Below are 21790 nucleotides of genomic sequence, written 5' to 3'. Positions count from 1 at the left end.
GCTGGGTAGCCTAGGAGATGCCGTCCTTTTGACAGGCTTGAGGCGGGCTTTCGGGATCGCGCAGAGCACGATGGAAGCTCATCCCCGGAAGTAGGGAGGCCAACCGGAAAGAGGCCAGAAGGAGAGGAGACGCCCCGCCCTTGCTACGGTGGCCTGAAAGGAGTGGCGGAAGCGGTGCAACAGAATCGTTTCTGGGGTTCACAGTTGTGATGTCTTTCAAGAGAGAAGGGGACGATTGGAGTCAACTCAATGTGCTCAAAGTAAGCGCGAGAGGATGCGTCTGGAGCAGCTTCAGCTGCCCTCTGAGGGCTGTGAAGGCGCTGTCTCGTTGCTCTGCCAACAGCTTGGTAGCGGGGCGGGAGCCAGGCGCCTAGAGAAGGGTAGTGGCCTCTTCCTCGCTTATGATCACTGTTCTCCCCATGGTCCTTATTCCCTTTGAATCCTCTTCCCTATCATTTCCCTTCCATCTCGATCCCGTCCGGACTTCTTCCCGTACCGCCTGCAGAAACGAAGAGTCGGGGACCTGCTGGCCAGTTACATCCCAGAGGATGAGGCGCTCATGCTACGGGATGGCCGGTGAGAGCGAGGAGTGGGTCAAGTCTGAGGGTTCTGCGGTTAAAGGGTTAATAAACTTTTGTTATTAAAGAGGAGAGCGGGAGTATCTGGGATTCTTTGGCCGGGAGTGAGGGACAGGGATGTGAGTGGTGGAGGTTGGGAGACTTGGGAATTGGGCTTCGGAAAGGACTGCTAGGACAGGGTGGGACCTACAGCAGAGACCCCACTCCCTTGGGACCAGTTATCTTCTTCTGTCCTCCTTTCCAGCTTTGCTTGTGCCATCTGTCCCCACCGACCGGTACTGGACACCCTGGCCATGCTGACTGCGCACCGTGCAGGCAAGAAACATCTGTCCAGTAAGTTTGAGGGAATATAGGGGATAGAGAATAAACCCTCGGAATCTCTGCAGACCACTCTTGGTGCTCTGTTTTTAATTCTCTTCCCTTTCTCCCTCAGGCCTGCAGCTTTTCTATGGCAAGAAGCAGCCAGGAAAGGGAATGGAGCAGAAGCCAAGACAGCAGAATGAATTGAGGAGGGAAGAGACCAAAGCTGAGGTAATCAGAGAGGGGAAGGTGTATTCCAGGCAGGACTCCACTGCACACCTGAGGCTCGAAGAGCTTTGGCTTCTTTCAAGCTCTGAAGGCTCTGACTCTGTCTCCCGTCTCCATACCAGGCTCCTCTGTTAACCCAGACTCGGCTTATCACCCAGAGCGCTCTGCACAGAGCTCCTCACTATAACAGTTGCAGCCGCCGGAAGTACAGGTTTGTGGGTGGGAAAGCCAGAGGTAGGGAGGGACATAAGGAGGTAGATGGCTCTAAAATTACTGTTTTATTGTATTCTGAGGAATACTAGTGTTCTGGAGATGTTAACTGGTATTTCAGGAAAAAGAGAATTTTGTAATTTTTTTTAAAAGTTTGGGAAATGGCATTTTGTAATCCTCCTTGAAGAATAGTAATATTAGTACATTTTAAGGGCTCTACAAAGCCTCAAGATTAAAAAAAAAAACTAAAAATTTTAACATGTGCTTTCCTCAATTCATTTGATTCCAAAATCCTTTTTATGCAGAACACTTAGTAATATCTTGAGGAACACAGCTTGAGGAGCACTGTTGTAAGGGGTTGGGAGTCACAGGAGGGTTGGCCCTTTCCTCGACTGCTTTTACAGACTTTGATTCTTCTCTACCCAGACCAGAAGCCCCTCGTCCCGTTGTCTCCCATTCCCCTTTGCCACCCCGAGAGGTGGAACTCCAAAGTGGGCAGATCAGCAGGGAACTGGAGCCTGGGGCTGGCCCACAGGCCAAGGAGTCAGCCACTGTCTCATCCCCTGCACCTCTGAGCCCCAGAAGAAGACGAGCCCTGGATCATTACCTCACCCTTCGAAGGTGAGTATGCACAATCAGTGTCCTAGATCTTCTCTTTTCTCTCTGATCTTCCTTTCTTCAGACCTTCTTGATTATTTTTTCTTATCGCCACTAACTTCTTAAATCTCCTTTCCTGACTAATTCTCTTTTCTCTGATATTTCCAGCTCTGGATGGATCCCAGATGGACGAGGTCAATGGGTAAAAGATGAGAATGTTGAGTTTGACTCTGATGAGGAGGAACCCCCTGATCTCCTCTTGGACTGACACCCCCCTTTCCCCATTCAATTCAAATAAACTACAGCGGGCGCTGGGAGCCTAACTTTGCTCAAGTCTGGTTTCTGTGTCCCATTTCAGGATTTCAAATCTGTTCATTCTCAGCCAGGCCAGTCCTTCCCTGCAATGCACACAGCTCCCCATACTTCTGACCCCTCCCCCACCTCTGCCAAAGTCATGCCAAGCGTCAGCTGCATGCAGCCTGGTGCCCTATTAATAAGTCTGTCAGAAGGAGGTCTTTGCCCTTCATGTGTCTGCTTTTTTCCCCACATCTACTCCAAGTCCTTCCCTTCTTTAAATCACATGAGGGTTGTGGATGGGCACTGGGGGGCCTGGCCACATCTAGAAACAGGGCCAAGGCTAGGTATCCTATGAAAGTACAAGAGACTAAAGGCATTGGCAGGATTATGGGGAACACCAAGGGAGGGAGCTCCCCCACCTTCTCCTGGTAATTTGAACCTCCCTGCCTGCTGATCCCCAGAGTATAAATAATCCCCTTGATGAACTGGCAGTAACCCTTGGGGGTTAGCGCCAAGATTCCCACCCCAAAGCCAAGGAAGGAGGCATGCAGAGTGGACAGAAGGGCCTTTATTTACAGGAAAGAGGGATAGATGAGGCTGTAAGCATTCAGGGCTCCCAGCTCTAGTTGGTAAAGGGAAAGGTTGTGTTATCTCTTTTTTTGCTGGCGACCTGTAAAGGAGGAAGAGTAAATACAAGTCTTTGTTCCATCTCTTGCTTCCCACAAAGGTGCTCTTCGCCTGTCCAGTTCTCTGGCCAGACTCACAAAGAGGTAATGTCTTAAAGCCATCAAACATGCCCACTCCACATCAACAAAACAAAATAAAAAACAATGCAGTGGGGCCAGCCCCATGGCCTGGTGGTTAAGTTTGTGTGTTCTGCTTCAGTTGCCTGGGGTTTGCTGGTTCGGGTCCTGGGCACGGACCTACACACCGCTCATCAGGCCATGCTGTAATGGTGTCCCACATAGAAGAACTAGAATGACCTACAACTAGGATATACAACTATGTACTGGGGCTTTGGGGAGAAAAAAAAAAGGAGGAAGATTGGCAACTGATGTTAGCTCAGGGCCAATCTTTTTCACCAAAACCAAGAACACAGCAAATAAAAAATACCATGCCTCCAGATGGGTATGTCTAGCTTCCTTTTCACCTCTCTACTGGTATATATTTTGGGCAAGGAAGCTTTTCTATCTACTTTCTGATCACTTCTGGGATTTGAACTTCTCATGTGAATATCGCTTTAGCAGCATCCAGGGTGTTGGTTGCTTTCAGGAGGATCCCCCCAGCTTCTGCACCTACTTTGCCCTCTCCTCCACACACCATGTCTACAGTTACTCACGTAGTTCATTGTTTCGGGTCATGGCCTGGGCTGCCCGAGCTCGTGGCCCCTGCTGTGTAAAGTGGTAGCCAAAGCGGACGATGGAAGGACACTGTTCGAGCATGGTGGCCATCTCCATCTCCACTGCATCGCCAGGCCACTGGCGCTGGGGGAGGAAGAGATGAAAGCTGTCAGCCACCCTCTCTGGGTCATTCACTGTCTCAAACCACCGACCCTTTGGGAGGTCAGAGGCTTATTTCTTTAGAGTGGGTGATGAGTGGTGCTGACTTGACTCCTCTCCAAGAGACAGTGAAGAAGAGAATTCAAACAAGTTTAGATGAGGTCTTGACCCAGTGGCTGCCTCAGGGAGGAAACTCAGTGAGTATTAACTGAAAAGACCAGGGGAAGGGAATGCTGACCTGGTTGTCTACGCGGAGCTCAGTGAGTGTGGCATTTTCCCGAACGGCTTTCAGCACAGCCATGAGCCCTGTGCTGCTAATGAAGTTGGATTCAATGTTCAGGCTCTGGAGGCTACGGTTTTCACGCAACATGTCAGCCACCGCCTGGGTAGTAGGGACTTGGGTTAGGATTAGGGGACAGTTTCACAGATGACTGAGGAGAGAAAGAATAGGAGCAAGAAGGAAACACAGCTCTTTGAGAAGAGTCCTTGAGGAGCTGCAGGTGGGGCTGGAGGGAGATGGAAGTGAGGGCAGGTAGTAGAGGAAGCAGGAAGATTAAGTGTGCAGTGGAGTTGGGGGTGGTAGAGAGGGTTGTGGCTCTTTGGGAAGATGATCTGAGGATTTCAGAGCCGTAAGCCATAGGACTGAGGGTAGGAGTCTCCATCAGGGCTACCCTAAGAGAGCATGATGGGAATAGCACCCCCAGCACAACCCTTTGTGACAGCCCAGCCACGGATGCATGTCAAGGTATGGGGAGAAGGCTAGGGATGTCAACTAGCCTTACATTGGCAATGGGGTCACCGCTCCTTGTGGCCACCAGACTGAAGCTCCGGACATGGGTATTTGTCTTCATTGCCTCACACAGCTCAGTTAGCATGGGTATCGGGATGTCCTATCAGAGGGGAATAGGAGATGGTGGGCTAAGGGACTCACACATGTCAGCAGAGTTATCCCAGTGTTATTGTTTGGAGAATGAGGGTCAAATACCTGTATATTATTGAGGTTCACCTCCTCCACCTCCTTGTCATTGCTTCGAACACTCTTTAGTATCTCCTCGATGTTTGTGGGATTTGGGGGCTCATCTGGCACTGGCTTATACTTGTCAGGCTGCACCACACCTGGTGGGTGAGGGCAGGAAGGAAACCCCAACATGTCCCCCACAATCTCCTCCCCATTGGTTCTCGTATCACCTGCCCATTGGTTCTCGTATCACTTATGTACCATGTCCTCTCCCTGATTCATCTGTTTCTCCTTTTGCTACCTTTCAGACTTTGGGACTGCCAAGGGCCCAGGGGCCATGCTCCCAAACACACTCACTGCTAATGCCTTCAGTGTTACAGATTTCTCCACTGCAGATGGCATCATAGTATTGCTTGTTGCTCATCAGTGTGTACATGCCCAGAATCGCTGGAGAGAGTAAGCAGAGGTGGGCCAGGGAATGAGAAGGGACTTGTTCCAAGCTCCAAGCCCCCCGCTCCTCCCAGCCCCCTCATTCTGAATCTGTTGTATTTTTAAAGCCTGACCCCAAAAAGGTTCCCACCGTCCCTTGGCCCCAGGGGTCCCTTTCATTAAGGCGATGGTTTTTAAAACATTGATATAGGGCTAAGGGAAAATCCCTAAGGAGCCAGTAGAGGGTGAAGGAGTCTCTCAGACTTCCTCCTGTTTTCAACCAGAATGGTTCCACTTTTATTTGTTTTATAATCCCTGTAAAATTGCTGTTGAAATATTAACTTATTAAATTTAAAAATGAATGAATGAATACCTAAATAAACAAATAAGAAAAATTAAAAACTACCACCTGAGGCTTTCTCAAACATTCATATCCTGGTTCAGGGCCTTCCCCCACTAGTCTAGTGCTCTGGTTAGGACTGCCCCTGATCTTCCCGCCCTCCTCAGCTCCCCACAGCTGCTCACCTGCAATATCACACATTTCAGCATCTGTGGCATGGGCCAGTGCCTCTTCCAGCTCAGGCTCCAGAGTGATCTGCTCCTGTACTGGAATTTCCCTCTTGGGCTGAATATAGGGTTTCCCTGATGCGGAGATGAAGGATGGTTCAGGTAAAGGTAATTTCTCCTAAGATCCTGGCCTCCAGCCTCCTTTCCTTCTCCAGAAGGTGGAATGCTGGGTCCCTAGAGGCCACTGTAAAGGCTGTAAAGCTCTGCAAGCTCAGGACTCTTAGGTTTCCTGACCTCATATAAGAGCTGAAGAGTGCAGGGTGGCATGCAGGTTTCAAGGCAGCAGAGTCCCTGGGCAGCTAGAAGCTGGAAGGTAGAGGGAAGCTGGAAAGGGTACATGTGAGAGACAACCATTTGGGTTCTGGGAGGCATGGATGTCAGGGTCTCCATACCCTTCTTCTCGCCTGTGAAGGGCACCAAGTCATCACGCTCTTTGACCTCTAGTGCCTGCTGCTCCAGGTACTGCAAAAGGGCCTCTCGGTCCAGCGGCCCCGTTGGGCTCTTCTTTGTCTGGTCACGTTGTCTTAGTCCAGCTGGCAGGAGCATGTTCTTAGGGATGAGTTTTGGGGAGCAAGTCAGACCTCCCCCTGACTACTTGGGGTACCTTCAGGGCTCCCTAAACATCTCCAGATACCTTTTCCCCGGCCCTCTTGGGACTCCAGGCCCTGTAGGTTGCCCTGGTCTCAGCCACCCAGGGCCCCGCACCCTTCCCAAATGGCTAGGGACTGCCCCTGGTTTTCTGTGCTGGAGCCCCTACCTCGGGGTCCATCTCCTGTAGCTCGCAGTCCAGCTGCTCTAGCTCCTCAGGGCTCAAGGTCCTTAGGATCTCATCTTCATCTATGTCTCTGTATTTCTCCAATTCCTTCTGATACGATGACATGATGGCCCCCACCCCCTCCCCACTGTGTGGCACTCACGGAGCCTGGGGGACATGGGGAAAGTAGTTGGACAATGGAAAGATGTACATGGACATAGTAGGGACACAAAGAGACCAGCCAGGGGGCAAAACAATGAAGTGGATGCTTTGGAGGTTAGAAATCTAGTGGGCTTGGGAAGCTGGGGAAGGTTAGGTTGTTTAGTCAGAACCAGAGCCTCCTTCTTCCTGCTTCCCCAGCTTCAGTCACTCCGGATGGGGACCCCAGACATTCAAGGTGGATTTGTCTTCCCATTGTATGACAGAGAAATCCTGGCAGCAACCCTCCCCTATAACCTCACCCGTTGGTGCCTTTTGCCCTAGCACAGCTGCCAGTGGCCCTGCCAAAACAGCTGGCCCCATGCCCAGTTCCCATTGAAAGGAAGGGGGGCGGGCAGAGAGCTTCAGGGAAATTCCTCCTCTCTTCCCCATAATCCAGCCTTTTTCCTAAACTGGTTTAGGAAAGCAAGAAGGATTGGGGGGAAAAAAAGACAGTCTCTTACCCAACCCTCATTTCCTCTTTTATTGTGGGGGCATCAAGATTTCACTATGTTTGCTAAATTCTAAATCCTAAGGGAAAGCAAGGGCTCAGAGGAGCTGGGGGACTTCCAGATTGGGGAATGGGTAGTACGGCCTCAGGAGAAGGGACTAAATCCCCATAATTTGTCCCTGGCTTTGAATGGGAAGGTGACAGCAGACTAATGGGTGACACGGGACAAAATGCCTTCTAAATAGGATAAAGTTTCCCTAAAAACAGTGGAAGGATTAAATTTGAAATTTTTTACAATATGAAAAATATACACAAGTTACACATTCACACCATGCTGAAGATGAAAGATCCAGAAAGTCTGAGATACTTGCACTGATAATGTAAACTAAACAGTTAAGGGATAGGACAGACGGTGGCAGAAACATACAAAGTGAGAGAGACAGAGACAGACTCCGTATCATTCCCAATAGGTGCCACTCTTCTCCTCCCATCTCCCACCAGGATCTGATCCATAAGCCCCCCAGCTTCCCCACCTACCAGTCCTGGTGGCCACCTCCCTTCTCACCTCCCCTTCTGTCGGTTGGTCTGTCTGTTCTACTGGAGCACTGTCCTGGCAGCAGGAGACTGGTGCCGAGTGAGAGGGTGGGGGAACGGTGAGCTCAGCATTTTATTATTTTAGCTCAGGCCAGGTGGGGGGTAGTGGGAGATCACATATACACAGCCCCCATACCCTGCCCAGCCCTGAGAGCCTCTAGTGGCCACTAATAGCCATGGCACCTCTTCCCCTTCCCCTTCAGGGATAAAAGCCTGAGTCCTAGATAGTTCCTACTTATTTGGTGCCTGCTATATTCAAAGCAGTGAATATAAGGTGATATAAAGGTGAATATAACGATTTTGTTTTGCTCTCTAATTTTAAAGTGTTTATAATACAGTTGGAGGGATGAATACTTTACAATTTAAAAAGGGAGCTCATAATAAATGCTATCAAACAAATATAAAGACCCATACATACTCAGACATTCACAAATACTTCTTGCTCCCAACCCTAGGTTAGATCTCAGACAAAAGGGATCTTTTTATTTTATTGGATTAAAAAACATAAAACCAGTAGGAACTAGGGTAAAAGATAGGGGAAAAAATATGGAAGAGGGCTGGGCAAAGATCAGATGATAAAGGGAGAAGCAGGGAGAGGAGGGGGAACATGAAGAGCCCCAAGTCAGGGCAGGAAAGAGGTTTCTAAGGACTAGACATCTCTTCATTTGATGACAATTTTCTGACGCAAGGCTCGGGGCCCAGAGCCGGGGAGAGGCTCAGGAGGTGGCGGGCCAGGGCCCAGGGCTGAGGCAGTGGGAGGCAGTCCATGGGCAGTGATGTACTTCTTGTAGGCCTCACGGATGATCTTGAAGGCTCGAGCAGTGGCGTAGGGTATGTCTGTAACAGGATCCCGGTATAGGGCTGGCCGATGGGTCACCGGGCAGACCTCTCTAACAGGGACCTTTGGGGGCCGCCCCTGGGGAAACCATTCTTCAAATGTCGCATCATCACTAAAAGTGATGAAGGTACGTGAGCAGCGAGCAGGAGGGATGATGGGTCCAGTCCCAGCACGGGGAGTCAATGCAGAAGCCGTGGGAGCAGGATCAAGCCTGAGGGAAAAGACAAAGAAAAACATGAAGAGCTGAGGAGAGAAAATGACAGATAGAGAAAGAAAGAGATCAGAGAAGCGAGGAAAGAGGAGGAGGCAGAGTGATGGGAGCACTCTGAGAGAATCTATTAAGTGACAGACAGGGGAAAAGAAAGCTGGGCTGGATGGAAAAACAGAAAAGGAGAAGAGGGAAAGTAAAAGAGAAGAAATAAGGAGCGGAAGGGAAGAGGAATCTGAAAGATACCCAAGTGTCAGAGACAGCTGTGTGAGGAAAGCCAGTGGAATGGGGCTGAATACAGAAGGGAGAACCCGCTCTTCTCTTTTCCCCTTTGAGAGCCACTCACCCTTCTACATCGACATTCTCTTCTTTAGGGCCTGGCTCCCCAACAAGCGGCACTGTCACTGAATGATACGTGATTATGGGCCCAGGGCACTTCCGCTTCTTGTGAACCTGCTTCTTTTTGTCAGCCTCCAGCCGCTCATATGTCTCTTCAGGGTCAAAGGAAGGAATGAGGGGATGGTGAGTTTCCTCTCTTCCTACACCCTAGTCTGTTCTACAATCTCTCAGTTATCTTCCTGGCTGTCCAGTCACTGCCTACTCAAGCCAATTATGAAAGTGCTCTAAGGCCCTCTAGCATCTCCTATGTTTCTGCTCGCCCCTCTTGACATCTTCTCTGCTCATGATTTCTCAAGTCCACTTGGTTCCTCTCCCACTCAGAACTGTAGGACTTCAGAGTTGGAAGGGACCCTTTTATGAGGAGCCTGCTCATTTCCCCGGACACTGCTCTACAACTGCCCCATCAACTTGCTCCCAACCAAGCCAGTGCACTACACTTGAGGCATCTCTAGTCATTACAGAGTTCTTTCTTATTTTGAGCTAAAATCTACTTCCCGATAACACAGTTTTATCTTTTAAGGCCATAAAGGACACAAATCTAATCTGTCTTCCACATGACAGTCCTTTAAATAGTTGAAATTAGTGTCCGCATCTCTCGAGGCTGATCATAACATGCATTCCATTGAACCATTGCTCACACAATTGGTTTTGAGTCACTCCCTCCTTTTGCCACCCCTGTGCCTAGAACACTCTTCTATTACTGCACTTATCACAGTCTATGGCAAAGGTTGCAAGCTGGCAGCTCATTTAAGTGTTTTGTTTGATCTGTATAGTGTTTTAAAGAAAAATATGAATTAGTTGCTGACATTTAAAAATCAGAAAATTACATTTAAATACAGAGATTTCTGGTCCCTCTTAAAAAATAATAAAATCTAGCAACCTTGGATCTGGATTCTCACATGGCAACAATGAGGTGAGCTGAGTAACTGCTCCTCCTTTCAGGCACTCCTCTCTAACTCACCAGTCCCCCTGGCTGGACCCTGCGACACTGCTCTGTGGCAGTTCATTGTTGGTATACAAGTCCCCTCCTCAAGGGCAGTGACTGTGACTCATATCACCTACATATTCTCAGGGTCATGCAGCATTCCTCAAATTACAAGCATTCAATAAATACTTGTTAATCCATAAACAGATCAAAATATTCCTGGTCTCTTTCTTCTGAATGAACTCCAAATTTCTGTGTCCTCCTTAAACATGGGTACTGTGAACACCAATCCTCTAGATAAAATCTGACCAGAAGAGTCCTCTAGAAACCCCTTGAGGGGGCTAGCCCGGTGGCGCCGGAGTTAAGTTTGCACGTTCCGCTTCTTGGCGGCCCGGGGTTCGCCGGTTCAGATCCCAGGTGCGGACATGGCACCGCTTGGTAAAAGCCACGCTGTGGTAGGTGTCACACATATAAAGTAGAGGAAGATGGGCATGATGTTAGCTCAGGGACAGTCTTCCTCAGCAAAAAGAGGAGGATTGGCAGTAGTCAGCTCACGGCTAATCTTCCTCAAACAAACAAAAGAAACCCCCTGAGGGATTGAACCTCTTTTGTACTGGTTGGTAAGATCGCTTTCTTTCCCTTGAAACAACCTTCCAACTCTTCTTCTCTTGAACACTTCTCTGTACCCTCTGGAACTCTGCTCTATAATCAGCCAACGCATCTACAGCCTCAAGTTCCTCACTCAGCATTCCTTCCACAACCTGCCTTACCAGAAACCTGTCATCCACTCTCCCTGCAGCCCTCTGGTAGAGGCTGCTGGTTCCCTCACATGCTACATAGGATATGCCCGTGTCCTGCTGAGCCCCACACCACAGCTTTCAGATCCCTCCTCCTCTAGCCACCTGCAAACTTGCTTCTCTTTTGAGACCTCTGCCAACAGTCTAGATTACCTTCTCTCCTTCCTAGTCACAGTCACTCCCTCACTCGTTGAAGACTTTGGCAATGGTTTCCAATCTTCCTCTCCACCCCGACTCCGGTCACCTTAAGTCACCCTGGTGACTTTAAAGTGCACAAGCGTAGCCCCTTCAACAACCCATCCCCACAGTTTCTTTACCACCTCACTGCTTAACCACCCTCCTGTCCATGACACTTTAGTTACTCCATTCTGCTATAGCTACAGCCTAGATTTTGTCATTGCCTGAAACCGCCCCAGCTCTGAAATATTAAAAATCATAGGTCCCAGGCTGACAACGTCCTATCCTTTAGGCCTGTTTGCTCCACTGCGTCTGTTCTCCTACTTCTTCCATACCTCTAGTACATAGGTATCTCCGCCTTCTCTTTATCTAGCAGCCCCTTCCAGCTTTCATTTTCCTTTTTAAATCAAGCTTAGGTTCCTCAGTCTACCATTTCAGTCATTCTCTTGTCAATCTAAACCCCCTTGCCCAGACCTGGATTGCTGAGTGCTACTGGAGAAAAATTACACAACAGGGTAGACTGGAGCCAGCATAAATTCATGGTCCCAACTTTAACAGACCCCCAAACACCAGATAACCCTATCTCTACAGCTACTTCAAATAGTCTTCACTCTCCTCAAGCTTCCAATTCTATTCCTTACACCTGACAGATGACAGTGCCTAAAAGACATCGGATGAGAACCACGGCAATGTCCTGCTCTGGATTTACAAACTACAGATACAAGCCACACTTCTCTCCTTCCTCACGACTGAGGCCAATTCCCTCACCTGTGCTCTAGCTCCCCCTGCCACTTCCCACTTCTCCAAAATACTATGCTATTAACTATCCTGTCTTTCTTCTCTATCATTAAACTCTTTCAGTTGCTTCTCACCAAAGATACAGTCCCTCTAATATCTGAATAAAATAAAACAAGAAAAAGTCTACCCTGACTCGACTCCCCTACAGCATCTATTACTTCTCCTACCCTTCACAGCCAAAGTTAAAAAGTCTGGCTTTCCAACCAACTTCAAAATGGCTTGGTCCCCACAAAGCTCTCATCTCTGAACTCCAAGTCACCAAAACCAATGGGCACTTCTCACTTCTCTTAACTGGTGTCTCAGCAGCATTCAGCAGTTACTCCTCTTGAAATGCTCTCTTTCCTTGGTATTCTTGAGACAACTGTCCCAGAGTTCTCCAACTCTCTGGCTACTCCTAGGTTCTTTTCTAAGTTTCTCCTCTTTTTTTCTTTTGAGGAAGATTAGCCCTGAGCTAACATCTGCTGCCAACCCTCCTTTATCACTGCAAGACTGGCCCTGAGGTAACATCCATGCCCATCTTCCTCTACTTTACATGTGGGATGCCTGCCACAGCCATGGCTTGCCAAGCAGTGTGTAGGTCTGCACCTGGATCTGAACCAGCAAACCCCGGGCCGCTGAAGCGGAACATGTGAACTTAACCACTGCACCACCTGGCCAGCCCCTCTCAGCTCCACCTCTTGTACGAGACCATGACATTTTGGTGTCTGCAGGACTCTTTGGGCCTCTGTCTTCTCTTCTCATTCTATGCTTTCTCCCTGATTGCTCTGATCCACTCCAATGTCATCAATTACCATCCATATTCTAAAGACTTCCAAATTTATATTTCCAGCCCAGATCTCTTGTCCAAGCACCTGATTTGTATATTTAATTCACCTCTTAGCACTGTATGAATTGCTCCCAGACACCTCAAATTCAACATGTTCAAAAATGAACTTATTATTTTTTTCCTGATAAACCTGCCCCTTTAGAGTCTCCTATGTCTGTTACTGATGTCAGACGCCTGGGAGTCACTCTCCTTACAGTGGTCCAAACCAATCGATGTGGTCAGAGAATACAGGTTGTAATTAGAGTGACATCAAGTTGACCTCATTGTAACGGTTCTCAGTCACTTATACATTTTGAGGGATAGCTACTATTTTAAAGTACTGAATTGCCTTTATAGAGATAAAGATATTTCCCATTTAAAGCCAAAAAAAAAGACATGAGAATACATCCTGAAGATGTTGGAAATGAACTAAACCTTTTCTCAATCACTGTGGTCTTTTGGAGTTACCTAAATTTCAAAACTCTTGTTAAACTGGAACGGGCTGAGTCTCAGATATTCTGAGTAAACAACCTTCCACTCCACAATAAAATCACACTTGGGTTACATATTTTCAACTATATGTGCTTGGTCAAAAAAACAGCAAGAGATTCAGAGAGACAGAGAAATAATAAATTAAATACTGTAGGTGATTCTAGCTGTTACTTCACTCAATGAAAGTATGCCCCAGGGTGAGCATGTAATGAGAGGTGTGAAATCTGCTGTTCCCTCAATTTCTTACATACCTCTCATAATTTGAGACTCTCACCAACCTATGAAGAAATGTATGTTTTTGTACATTACTGTACATGATTGTGCACCCGACAGCACATAAACTGAAGAGATTTTAAAGAATTTATACTTTACAGCAATTGATCTCATGAACTGACTGATTCTACTGAATTTCTAATTCTCATGATCATTAAAGTAGGCATTACTACCCATTTTGTGAAGAAAGCAAGATGGAAGTAGGTTAAGTAATTTGCCTGCAGTCTTACAGCAAGTGTACAGCAGAACCAGGATTTGAACTCAGTTCTGTACAACTCTTACTTGACACCAAAGCACTTTAATATAACTTGTTCTTCAGAGCCCTCAGAAATGCCTAGTTCCTTGCTCTTAATCACTTACTCTCCTCATTTTTTTCTTCTGACTCCCTCGTCCCAAATCTCCATCTCTCCAGTTCTTCAGGTCCTCTTCAGGTCCTCAGTTTTTCTCATGTTCCTCACCCCCTCTACCCACTGTTCTCAAAAACACAGACTGACCCAGTGAACGTAAGTTGAGCTCCTCTGTGATCTTGGCCTCCCTGAGCAGCTCCTCCTGGGTCAGTGGTCGCTCACAGTGGGGGCCCTTTCGCCGCCGTGACTGGCCCTGCCTCTCCTGTACCCGAAGGAATGTTTGTCTTGTATGCTCAGCTGTAGACTGACGCATGGACTTCCGACCTGGGAAGGAAGTCAGAGAGGAAGAGATCTTTGAATTCATGTCCATCTCCTTTATTTTTGTTTAATTTTAAAACTTTTTATTTGGAAATCATTTCAAACTTACAAGAAAACTGCAAGAACAGTACAAAGAACACCCATATATCCTTTACCCAGATCACCTACTGTTAACATTTTTCCCCTTTTGCACTGTGTGTATGTATGTATTTGTTTTTTCCTGAATGATCTGAGAATTAATTGCACACATCATGGCTCTCTACTCCTAAATACTTCACAGTACATTTCCCAAGAATAAAGATTTTCCTTACATAACCATAGTACAATTATCAATTTCAGTAAATTTAACACTGATACTTTATCATCATATCCCAACTTTGTCAATTGACCCAAACATCCCCACTCACTGTCAGAGCCATCATCTTGTAGTTCTAGTGGTAGCAGTGCCTTCTCTTCTCTGGCCTTCTGAGAGCTACCAGCTGGGGTGCTGACCTTTCGAGGCCTTAAGCTCTTGAGAGGCTCCTGGGTATAGATTGGAATCAGACACCAGGAAATAGAAGAGTTAAGGAGAAAGAAAATGAGTTTCTCTTAAGAGAAAACTAGCACTGTAGGAAATGCGACTGGTGTGGGGAGTACTGGGACCTGATGAAGGGGAAGATAGGAATTAAGGAAGTCCAAGAAAACCAGGACACCCCCTGTACCTTATAGGCTTTGGTGACTACTCGGCGCTTCCTTCTTGGCTCTTCTGCTTCTCCATCACTGGATGGTTCATCTCCTTCATCGATGTCAAAGTCAGAGTCCACCTCATCCTCTGTGTCTGACTGGTCCCCTTGATACTCATCATCTCCTGATTCCTGAGGACATAGGGAGATGAGGTTCTCACTGGCATCGGAGTCATTAGTGGCCCTCCAGGAGGAACAGAATCTCTTTGATTTCTTGATAATGGCTGCCCCACCTCCTTCCTAACCCAGCCCTTCATTTTCCTCAGGCAAGAAGCCTTCCTAGCTGATGGCCTTTGGCTCCAGCACCACCCCTTCCAACATTGACTGCCCTTTACCTGCAGCATATTGTGTTAAGTGCTGGGGTACAAAAGGATATGGTTTGTTCTCTACCTTCAGGGGTCTCACATTCTAGTAAAGAGCAGGACATAATTATAAAAGGAAGTTTTAATACAGGGCAACATATAAAGTATCAAATGTTATGGGTGGTCAGAATGATGTACATTTACTATGGACTGGTGGCCTGGAAAGTTCTAAACTTTAGACATTATTCCTTTAGACCTGGGGTTGGCAAACATTTTCTGTAAAGTGCCAGATTAAAACAGGTAGTGGGGGGGCCAGCCCAGTTGCACAGTGGTTAAGTTCATGTGCTCCACTTCAGTGGCCCAGGGTTTGCAGGTTTAGATCCCAGGTGCAGACCTACGCACCACTCATCAAGCCATGCTGTGACAGCATCCCATATACAAAATAGAGGAAGATAGGCACCGATGTTAGGACAGAGCTAATCTTCCTCAGCAAAACAAAACAAACAGGTAGTAGGCCAGATTTGGCCAGTGGATTGTAGTTTGCTGAACCCTGCTTTAGACTCTAAAAAATGAAGAGGACTTGAGCCATGGTTTAAAATACTGGTAGTATTTAGGGCCGGTCCAGTGGTGCAGTGGTTAAGTGTGCACGTTCCGCTTTGGCGGCCTGGGGTTCACCAGTTAGGATCCCAGGTGCAGACATGACACCACTTGACAAGCCAAGCTGTGACAGGTGTCCCACATATAAAGTAGAGGAAGATGGGCATGGCTGTTAGCTCAGGGCCAGTCTTCCTCAGCAAAAAGAGGAGGATTAGCAGCAAATATTAGCTCAGGGCTAATCTTCCTCAAAAAAGAAAAAAAATACTGGTAGTATTTAAACAGCCAAGAGGGAAGAGGGAATCATAGGCAGATGGAATAGCAGGAACAAAGGTGCAGAAGCAGGAATGTGTACAGAATGTTTATGGAATAAGGATCTAGACCTAAGTAAAGCAGGTTTATCTCTGGCAAGAAGTCTTCCTAGCTGACTGCCTTTGGCTCAAGCACAGCTTCTTTCCAACATTAAATGATTATCATATAGGGCTATAAGATTTGAAAAGCAGGTTGCATTCAATTTATGGAGAAACTTAAATGTCAGGCTAACAAATTTATGATTTAACTTGCAGGCCAATGATTCCCAATCCTCTCCCTCTCCTTTCCTGTCCCAGCATTGATAATCATTGTTCAAGTAAACTAAGGTTACTGAGAAATATGTCTCATTCTTCAGGTGTGTGGAACAGAAAAACAGTTGGGTATTCCCACTGTGTATAATGGGGAGCCATTGAACATTTAAGGGGAGAGGAAAACTGTGTACAAGGAGTGGTTCAGAAAGTCTGGAGGTGATTAGATGGGCTGGACTAGAGAACATGGAGTACAGCCTAGACCTGAGGTGATGCAGGTTAGGGCTAGGATGGCAGCCACATTGGAAAGCGGAAAAACACTTAGGGGCAGGGAAGTCAGTTGGGCGGGGTGGCACCTCAAACATGTGGCTCTCTCTTCAATCAGTGATGCAGACTAATGGGCTAATCTTGGTACACATGCTGCCAAAGCAAGCAAATAACACAGGTGACATTCCAAGCCAGCCAGAGTTCAATCCTGCACTGATGACCATCATTTCCTCCCAACTGATGTTCGTGAAAGCCTAGGAACACATTAATCCCCTCAGCTCTAAGCTGGTATTAAGTCATATCACCAGAGGGTAGTAGTTCAACTACACATTAGCTTATTGCCCAATTGAAATGCTCCCACTAAGTTACAGATTTACTACCATTCCTTTGGCTTTTACTGAGAGTCATTAATAGATATGACTAGATAAGAGAATGTTTTTTTTTTTTTTTTTTTTTAAGATTTTATTTTTTCCTTTTTCTCCCCAAAGCCCCCCGGTACATAGTTGTGTATTCTTTGTTGTGGGTTCCTCTAGTTGTGGCATGTGGGACGCTGCCTCAGCGTGGTCTGACGAGCAGTGCCATGTCTGCACCCAGGATTTGAACCGACGAAACACTGGGCCACCTGTAGCGGAGCTCGCGAACTTAACCACTCGGCCACGGGGCCAGCCCCGATAAGAGAATGTTTTTATATTATCTACCAAACCCCTGTTACTTTATATATCTTATGTAAGGATGCAATTCTCCCCAGGATTTAATGCTAAATAAGTTTTTCTCTCTGAAAGGACTTATATGCTTCTTTCTTACTAAAAAAAGAAAATCAAGGTTTGGCTGCCAGGAAACTCACAGCTAAATTTAATATCAATTGCTATTACCATTTTAGAAGAGGCTCCCGGTACAATTACTTCTGATCTGTCTCTATTTTTACTGTTCCTACTTTTTGTTTATATCGTAAGCCTCCTTAAATCCTTTTTGGAAGCATGAAGAGTACATATTAAATAACGACTCGTAAAATGACAGGAATAGGAAAATGGCCTTTGGAGAAGGGATGAGAAAGTTCTATTTTAAACTAGTCGGCTAGGGCTGTGTAAGTAATGACTCCCAATCAGTCACCAAGTCTTCTGGATTCTAGTTCCTTAATTTCTCTTCAAGCCTCCCATCCACTCCATTTCACTGCCCTCTTCAAACCATTCTCCTTGATCTTCCTAAAGTACAAATTTGATCACGGAACTTTGCTCAATCTCCTCAGCCCTGTGGATGAGAACAAAACTCCTTAACATGGCTCACAAGGCCCTACACAATCTGGCCCATGCCTACTCCCTCCAGCCCTACCAATTTTTATTCTCCTTCACTGTCTGGACAATGAGAGTAGACATGCAGACTAGGATCCCAGACCAGGATCTCAGTGCCTTTACACATTGTGCCCCACCCACCTCCAGGGACTAACTTTTCTCCCCCCCTGCTCCCAGTCCTACTGCTCTTCATCCAGCCAAGGCCCACTTTTCATACTGTCCTCAGCTTAAACATTGTGTCCCTCAGGGATGCCCATTCCAACCAACAACTCCAGCTCCCATGTCTTACTACAGTACCCTATGCCCGACTTATTTTACTCCTTATCACACAACATTTTAACTGACTATTAACCCAGGTAGTTTCCCTATAGTCCGGAGTATGTAAGGACAAAGCGGTGTTTGTAATACTTTGTTTCCCTTGAACCCATCACAGTGCTTGGCTTGCTCTAGATGCTCAATACATATTTAAAGAATAGATAGATTCAATCAATACAATTTAACAAGTGCCAACCTAGTCAGACACTGGACTAGGCCTTGGATGTATACTGTTGAACAAAACAGACCATCTTTAACCTTACAGAGCTTACAATCTAACAGGAAAGTATAAACAAATAAGCAAATCAAACCCAAGTACAAACTGAAATATGTTCCATGAAAGAAATAAACGGAGACACTTTTTAGGAGGGTCAAGGAAGGGTTATCTAAGAAAAATTCACATGAAATTTGAAAGCTGAAAAAGGAGTAGGCTAAGCCCATTTTTAGGAGAGGTTCCTTTCTATATTTCAGGTGAATAACCAGGCAGTGGGCCAACGAGTATATACCGCGTGACTACCATCTGCCTCGCATCTGCTAGACGTAAGAAGTGCGGGGAGAGACGGCACTAGATAACTACATGGTGGGTTTCTGTCATACTCTGGGGTGTCTCCAGAGAGCTTCTCCATCCCTGACGCCCCCACCCCCATCCAGGGCTCTCCCTTCTAGGGCTCCACTGTATCCCCCCGACTCGCCCACCCCGTCTGATATTAGCTACTACAGCTCCTCCTTTATTCCCCGCCCCCTTCTTTGTCCGAGGTTTCTCTCCCTTCAAGACTCCTTTGAGCTTCCTTCCCTCCCTCTTCCTGGGCCCAGCTCTTGCCTCTGTGAAACCCCCATAAGTCGTCTGGTAGAACTCATCTTCCTCCTCTGCCTCCAGGAGCCCAGAAAGCCGGTTCCCCGCGGTCTTCCGGGGGGCCCGGCCCCCAGCCAAACTCATATCTCCTAACGAGACTGAGCCGCCTCCAGCGGCCCCTCACCCAGCGCGGTTCTCGGCGCTCGGCGCTCGACTCCGCCACCTGCGGGTGGCCGGCGGCGGCGGAAGCTGGGCGTCTGCAGGCAGAAATAGCAGAACGTCGAGAGGCTCCAAGTTCCGCTCCCTAAGCCTTAGCTCTTCAGTGCCACCCACTCCTGCACAGAGACCACCTGCAAACACCCAGGGCTAGGTGGCGCAGACCTGTGACACCAGGAGCCCCAGTACCCTAAATCCAGAATTTGGGAGTCAACAAATTTTCATTTAGGAGAGGTCAGTCTCCTTCTGCTCCAGTCCGTTTTCAACTCTGCTGCTAGTAGGAACCTTTCTAAGAACCCAGACTTTGTCACTCTCCTGCTCAAAATTTGAATGGCTCGCTGTCATCTACAGGATAACATCCAAAATCCTTGAGGCAGAATAGTAGTGTGGTTAAGAGCACAACTTTAGAGCCAGCCAGACTTGAGTTTGAGTTTGAGCTTAAAGTCTTCTAACTGTGTGACTTTGGACAAGTTGCTTTACCTCGCTGAATCTGTTTTCTTATCTGTAAAGTGGGACTAATAATAATACCTACCTTTTAAGGCTGTTGAGAAGATTAAGAGATATAATTCTGGTAAACTGCTTAGCACAGTATTTAGTAAGCACATAGATGTTTACTAGGTGATTGCTATTAACATGGCGTTCAAGATCCTTCATAATTTAGCCTCTCCCTGCCTTTCTAGCCTCACCTCCTGCTACACATCCTATTAGCATCACTTCCCTAACACCCAATTCTCTGTCATGTCTCTGTGCTTTTCCTTCCCCTTAGAATCCCTTTCCTTTCTTGTCTACCTGGAAAAATTCTGATTCTATAGGACAGTGAAGTCTTCTCGCACATCCATTCCTCTCTTCCCAGGCACAGTTTCCGTAACCATGGAGATCATGCCTCCTAGATTCCCTAGAAGAGTTCCAATCTTAAATAGTCTGTGGTATTGTCAAGACTCTGTGTCAACTTCTATTCCCATTTTTTATTCTGAAAATATGGTTGTCAAACCATAGCACTTGTACAGACTCTATGATGGCACCTATTACATTTTTTTCTAATGATTTATATGTCTGTCTCTCTCATTAGTATGTAATCTCTTTTTGAGGGCAGGGACTTTATCTTCATCTGTGTATACCAGGAACTCTCATAATGCCTAGGACATAGTTGGGGCTAAATAATGTTTATTCAATGAATGAATTAATGAGTGACTAATTGAATGAATAAGCTACCCATCCTTTTTTGTTGTTGTTAAAGATTGGCACCTGAGCTAACATCTGTTGCCAATCTTCTTTTTCTTCCCCCCTGCTTTTTCTCCCCAAATCCCCCCAGTACATAGTTGTATATTTTAGTTGTGGGTCCTTCTAGTTGTGGCATGTGGGACACCGCCTCAGCGTGGCCTAATGAGTAGTGCCATGTCTGTGCCCGGGATCTGAACCGGCAAAACCCCGCGCCGCCGAAGCAGAGCACACAAACTTAACCCCTTGGCCACGGCTGGCCCTGAATATGGCTTTAATAAAGTTCTGTGTGTGTGTGTGTGTGTGTGTGTGTGTGTGTGTGTGTGTACTGTTTCCTTCAAGTCTGTATGTGTGGCCCTATTTTGAGATCACCAGATTTCCTCCCTTTTCCCAAGTATATATTGGTAAACTCCCTTTTCCATTTCCTTTGGGGCACCATGCCAACATGTCCTGTTCTAACCCCTGCTTCCACACCCTGCCACGTCACCCTAGTTCTGCTATGCCAGGAATGTTAGTGGGGAAGAGTGGCTCTATGACTCAGAGAGCACCCCAGGAATTGAGTGGGAGTGGGGGCAGAGACAAGGTTTAGGGAGAAAAGATGGGAGACACCCCTAGCCTCATTTTTTGAATTTTGCCTTCATCCATTCATATATTTAGGAGACAGGTATTGGGCACCTACTCTGTGCCAGGCACTAGTCTAGATGCTTGTGATATAAAAATGGGTAAGATGAAATCTTTGCCCTGAAATGTTCCTGTATTATGAGGGAGACAAACAAGTAAACTTACATAATACAAGGTGGCAGGAATAATAGTTGCCATTTTCTGGTACATAAAAGAGAAACAAAGACCTCTAAGAAGCTACAAAACAGGGATCTCTTATTTCAGGAGGGCTGAAATCAAATTCATAGATCAAATCCCAAGGAGAAGATCCCCCTATTTGACCTACTGCTTTGGTGAGTCAGGGCTTTATTGGTCTATTTCCAATTTTTAAATCAGAAACAGTTTTACCTCTATACCAGTTGATTTCTAAAATAACTCTGGAAATAGTAACAACTCCATGCCTTTTTTTGGAAACGGATAATTTATTCAACAAATACTTATTTATTGAATACCTATCAGCCAGATCCTGTGCTAGACAGTGTGCCTCCACCTGTCTAGTTCTAGCACTGTTTAGTTGGGTGGTAGGTATAGGTACAGGCAATCATAAAATACTTCAGTGCTACAATTCCATTGCTATGGAGTTACAAATGGCAATCCAATCATTTGAAGTTTGTGTACCTTCAGTACCCAAAGGAGAATGAATAATCCAGCAGGTGGCAGCAGGGAAACAATTATTTTACATGTCGATGAGGGACGGGTAGAAGGCAGAGGTAAATGCGTGGGGATATTCTCTGGACGTTGGGGTCCCAGGTTGCCTTTTGAGGACCTCAAAGGCATCCGCTTAGAGGATAACCAGGCCATCTTGGGGGCTACAAAA

The 21790-nt window shown here is 46.7% G+C and overlaps 3 protein-coding genes across 11 annotated transcripts; 1 reads left to right on the top strand and 2 right to left on the bottom strand.

Annotated features, from left to right (window-relative positions):
- Positions 1–73: 73 nt before the first annotated feature.
- Positions 74–2236, top strand: SCNM1 (sodium channel modifier 1). 2 transcript variants are annotated; one of them, XM_070268290.1, is made up of 7 exons: positions 74–260; positions 506–576; positions 823–893; positions 1012–1109; positions 1229–1317; positions 1743–1937; positions 2082–2236. In XM_070268290.1, the coding sequence occupies exons 1-7, from the start codon at positions 210–212 to the stop codon at positions 2179–2181; spliced, it is 675 nt and encodes a 224-aa protein (XP_070124391.1). In that variant the 5' UTR covers positions 74–209; the 3' UTR covers positions 2182–2236. The 2 variants fall into 2 exon arrangements, with proteins under 2 accessions (XP_070124391.1, XP_001491760.1); XM_001491710.5 differs by having other exon boundaries at positions 823–911.
- Positions 2237–2760: 524 nt separating this feature from the next.
- Positions 2761–7775, bottom strand: TMOD4 (tropomodulin 4). Of its 8 annotated transcripts, none has more exons than XM_070268287.1 (11): positions 7632–7711; positions 7397–7451; positions 6421–6585; positions 6056–6212; positions 5622–5738; positions 5025–5114; positions 4695–4825; positions 4492–4599; positions 3948–4091; positions 3550–3694; positions 2761–2880 (listed from the first exon to the last, which is right to left on the bottom strand). In XM_070268287.1, exons 3-11 carry the CDS (start codon positions 6541–6543, stop codon positions 2858–2860), a joined length of 1038 nt encoding a protein of 345 aa, XP_070124388.1. In that variant the 5' UTR covers positions 6544–6585; positions 7397–7451; positions 7632–7711; the 3' UTR covers positions 2761–2857. The 8 variants fall into 8 exon arrangements, with proteins under 8 accessions (XP_070124388.1, XP_070124387.1, XP_001917052.1 ...); XM_070268286.1 differs by having other exon boundaries at positions 7604–7668; XM_001917017.5 differs by lacking the exon at positions 7397–7451 and having other exon boundaries at positions 7604–7775.
- A 341-nt stretch (positions 7776–8116) lies between these two features.
- Positions 8117–19140, bottom strand: VPS72 (vacuolar protein sorting 72 homolog). Its single transcript, XM_005610152.4, has 6 exons — positions 18907–19140; positions 14739–14891; positions 14445–14559; positions 13867–14043; positions 9053–9197; positions 8117–8709 (listed from the first exon to the last, which is right to left on the bottom strand). Exons 1-6 carry the CDS (start codon positions 19021–19023, stop codon positions 8322–8324), a joined length of 1095 nt encoding a protein of 364 aa, XP_005610209.2. The 5' UTR covers positions 19024–19140; the 3' UTR covers positions 8117–8321.
- Positions 19141–21790: the final 2650 nt, after the last annotated feature.

Source organism: Equus caballus, chromosome 5 (assembly GCF_041296265.1).
Source record: "Equus caballus isolate H_3958 breed thoroughbred chromosome 5, TB-T2T, whole genome shotgun sequence".
NCBI lineage: Eukaryota > Metazoa > Chordata > Mammalia > Perissodactyla > Equidae > Equus > Equus caballus.
Note: the sequence above shows the minus strand (reverse complement) of the source record. Positions and strands in the feature narration are given on the sequence as shown.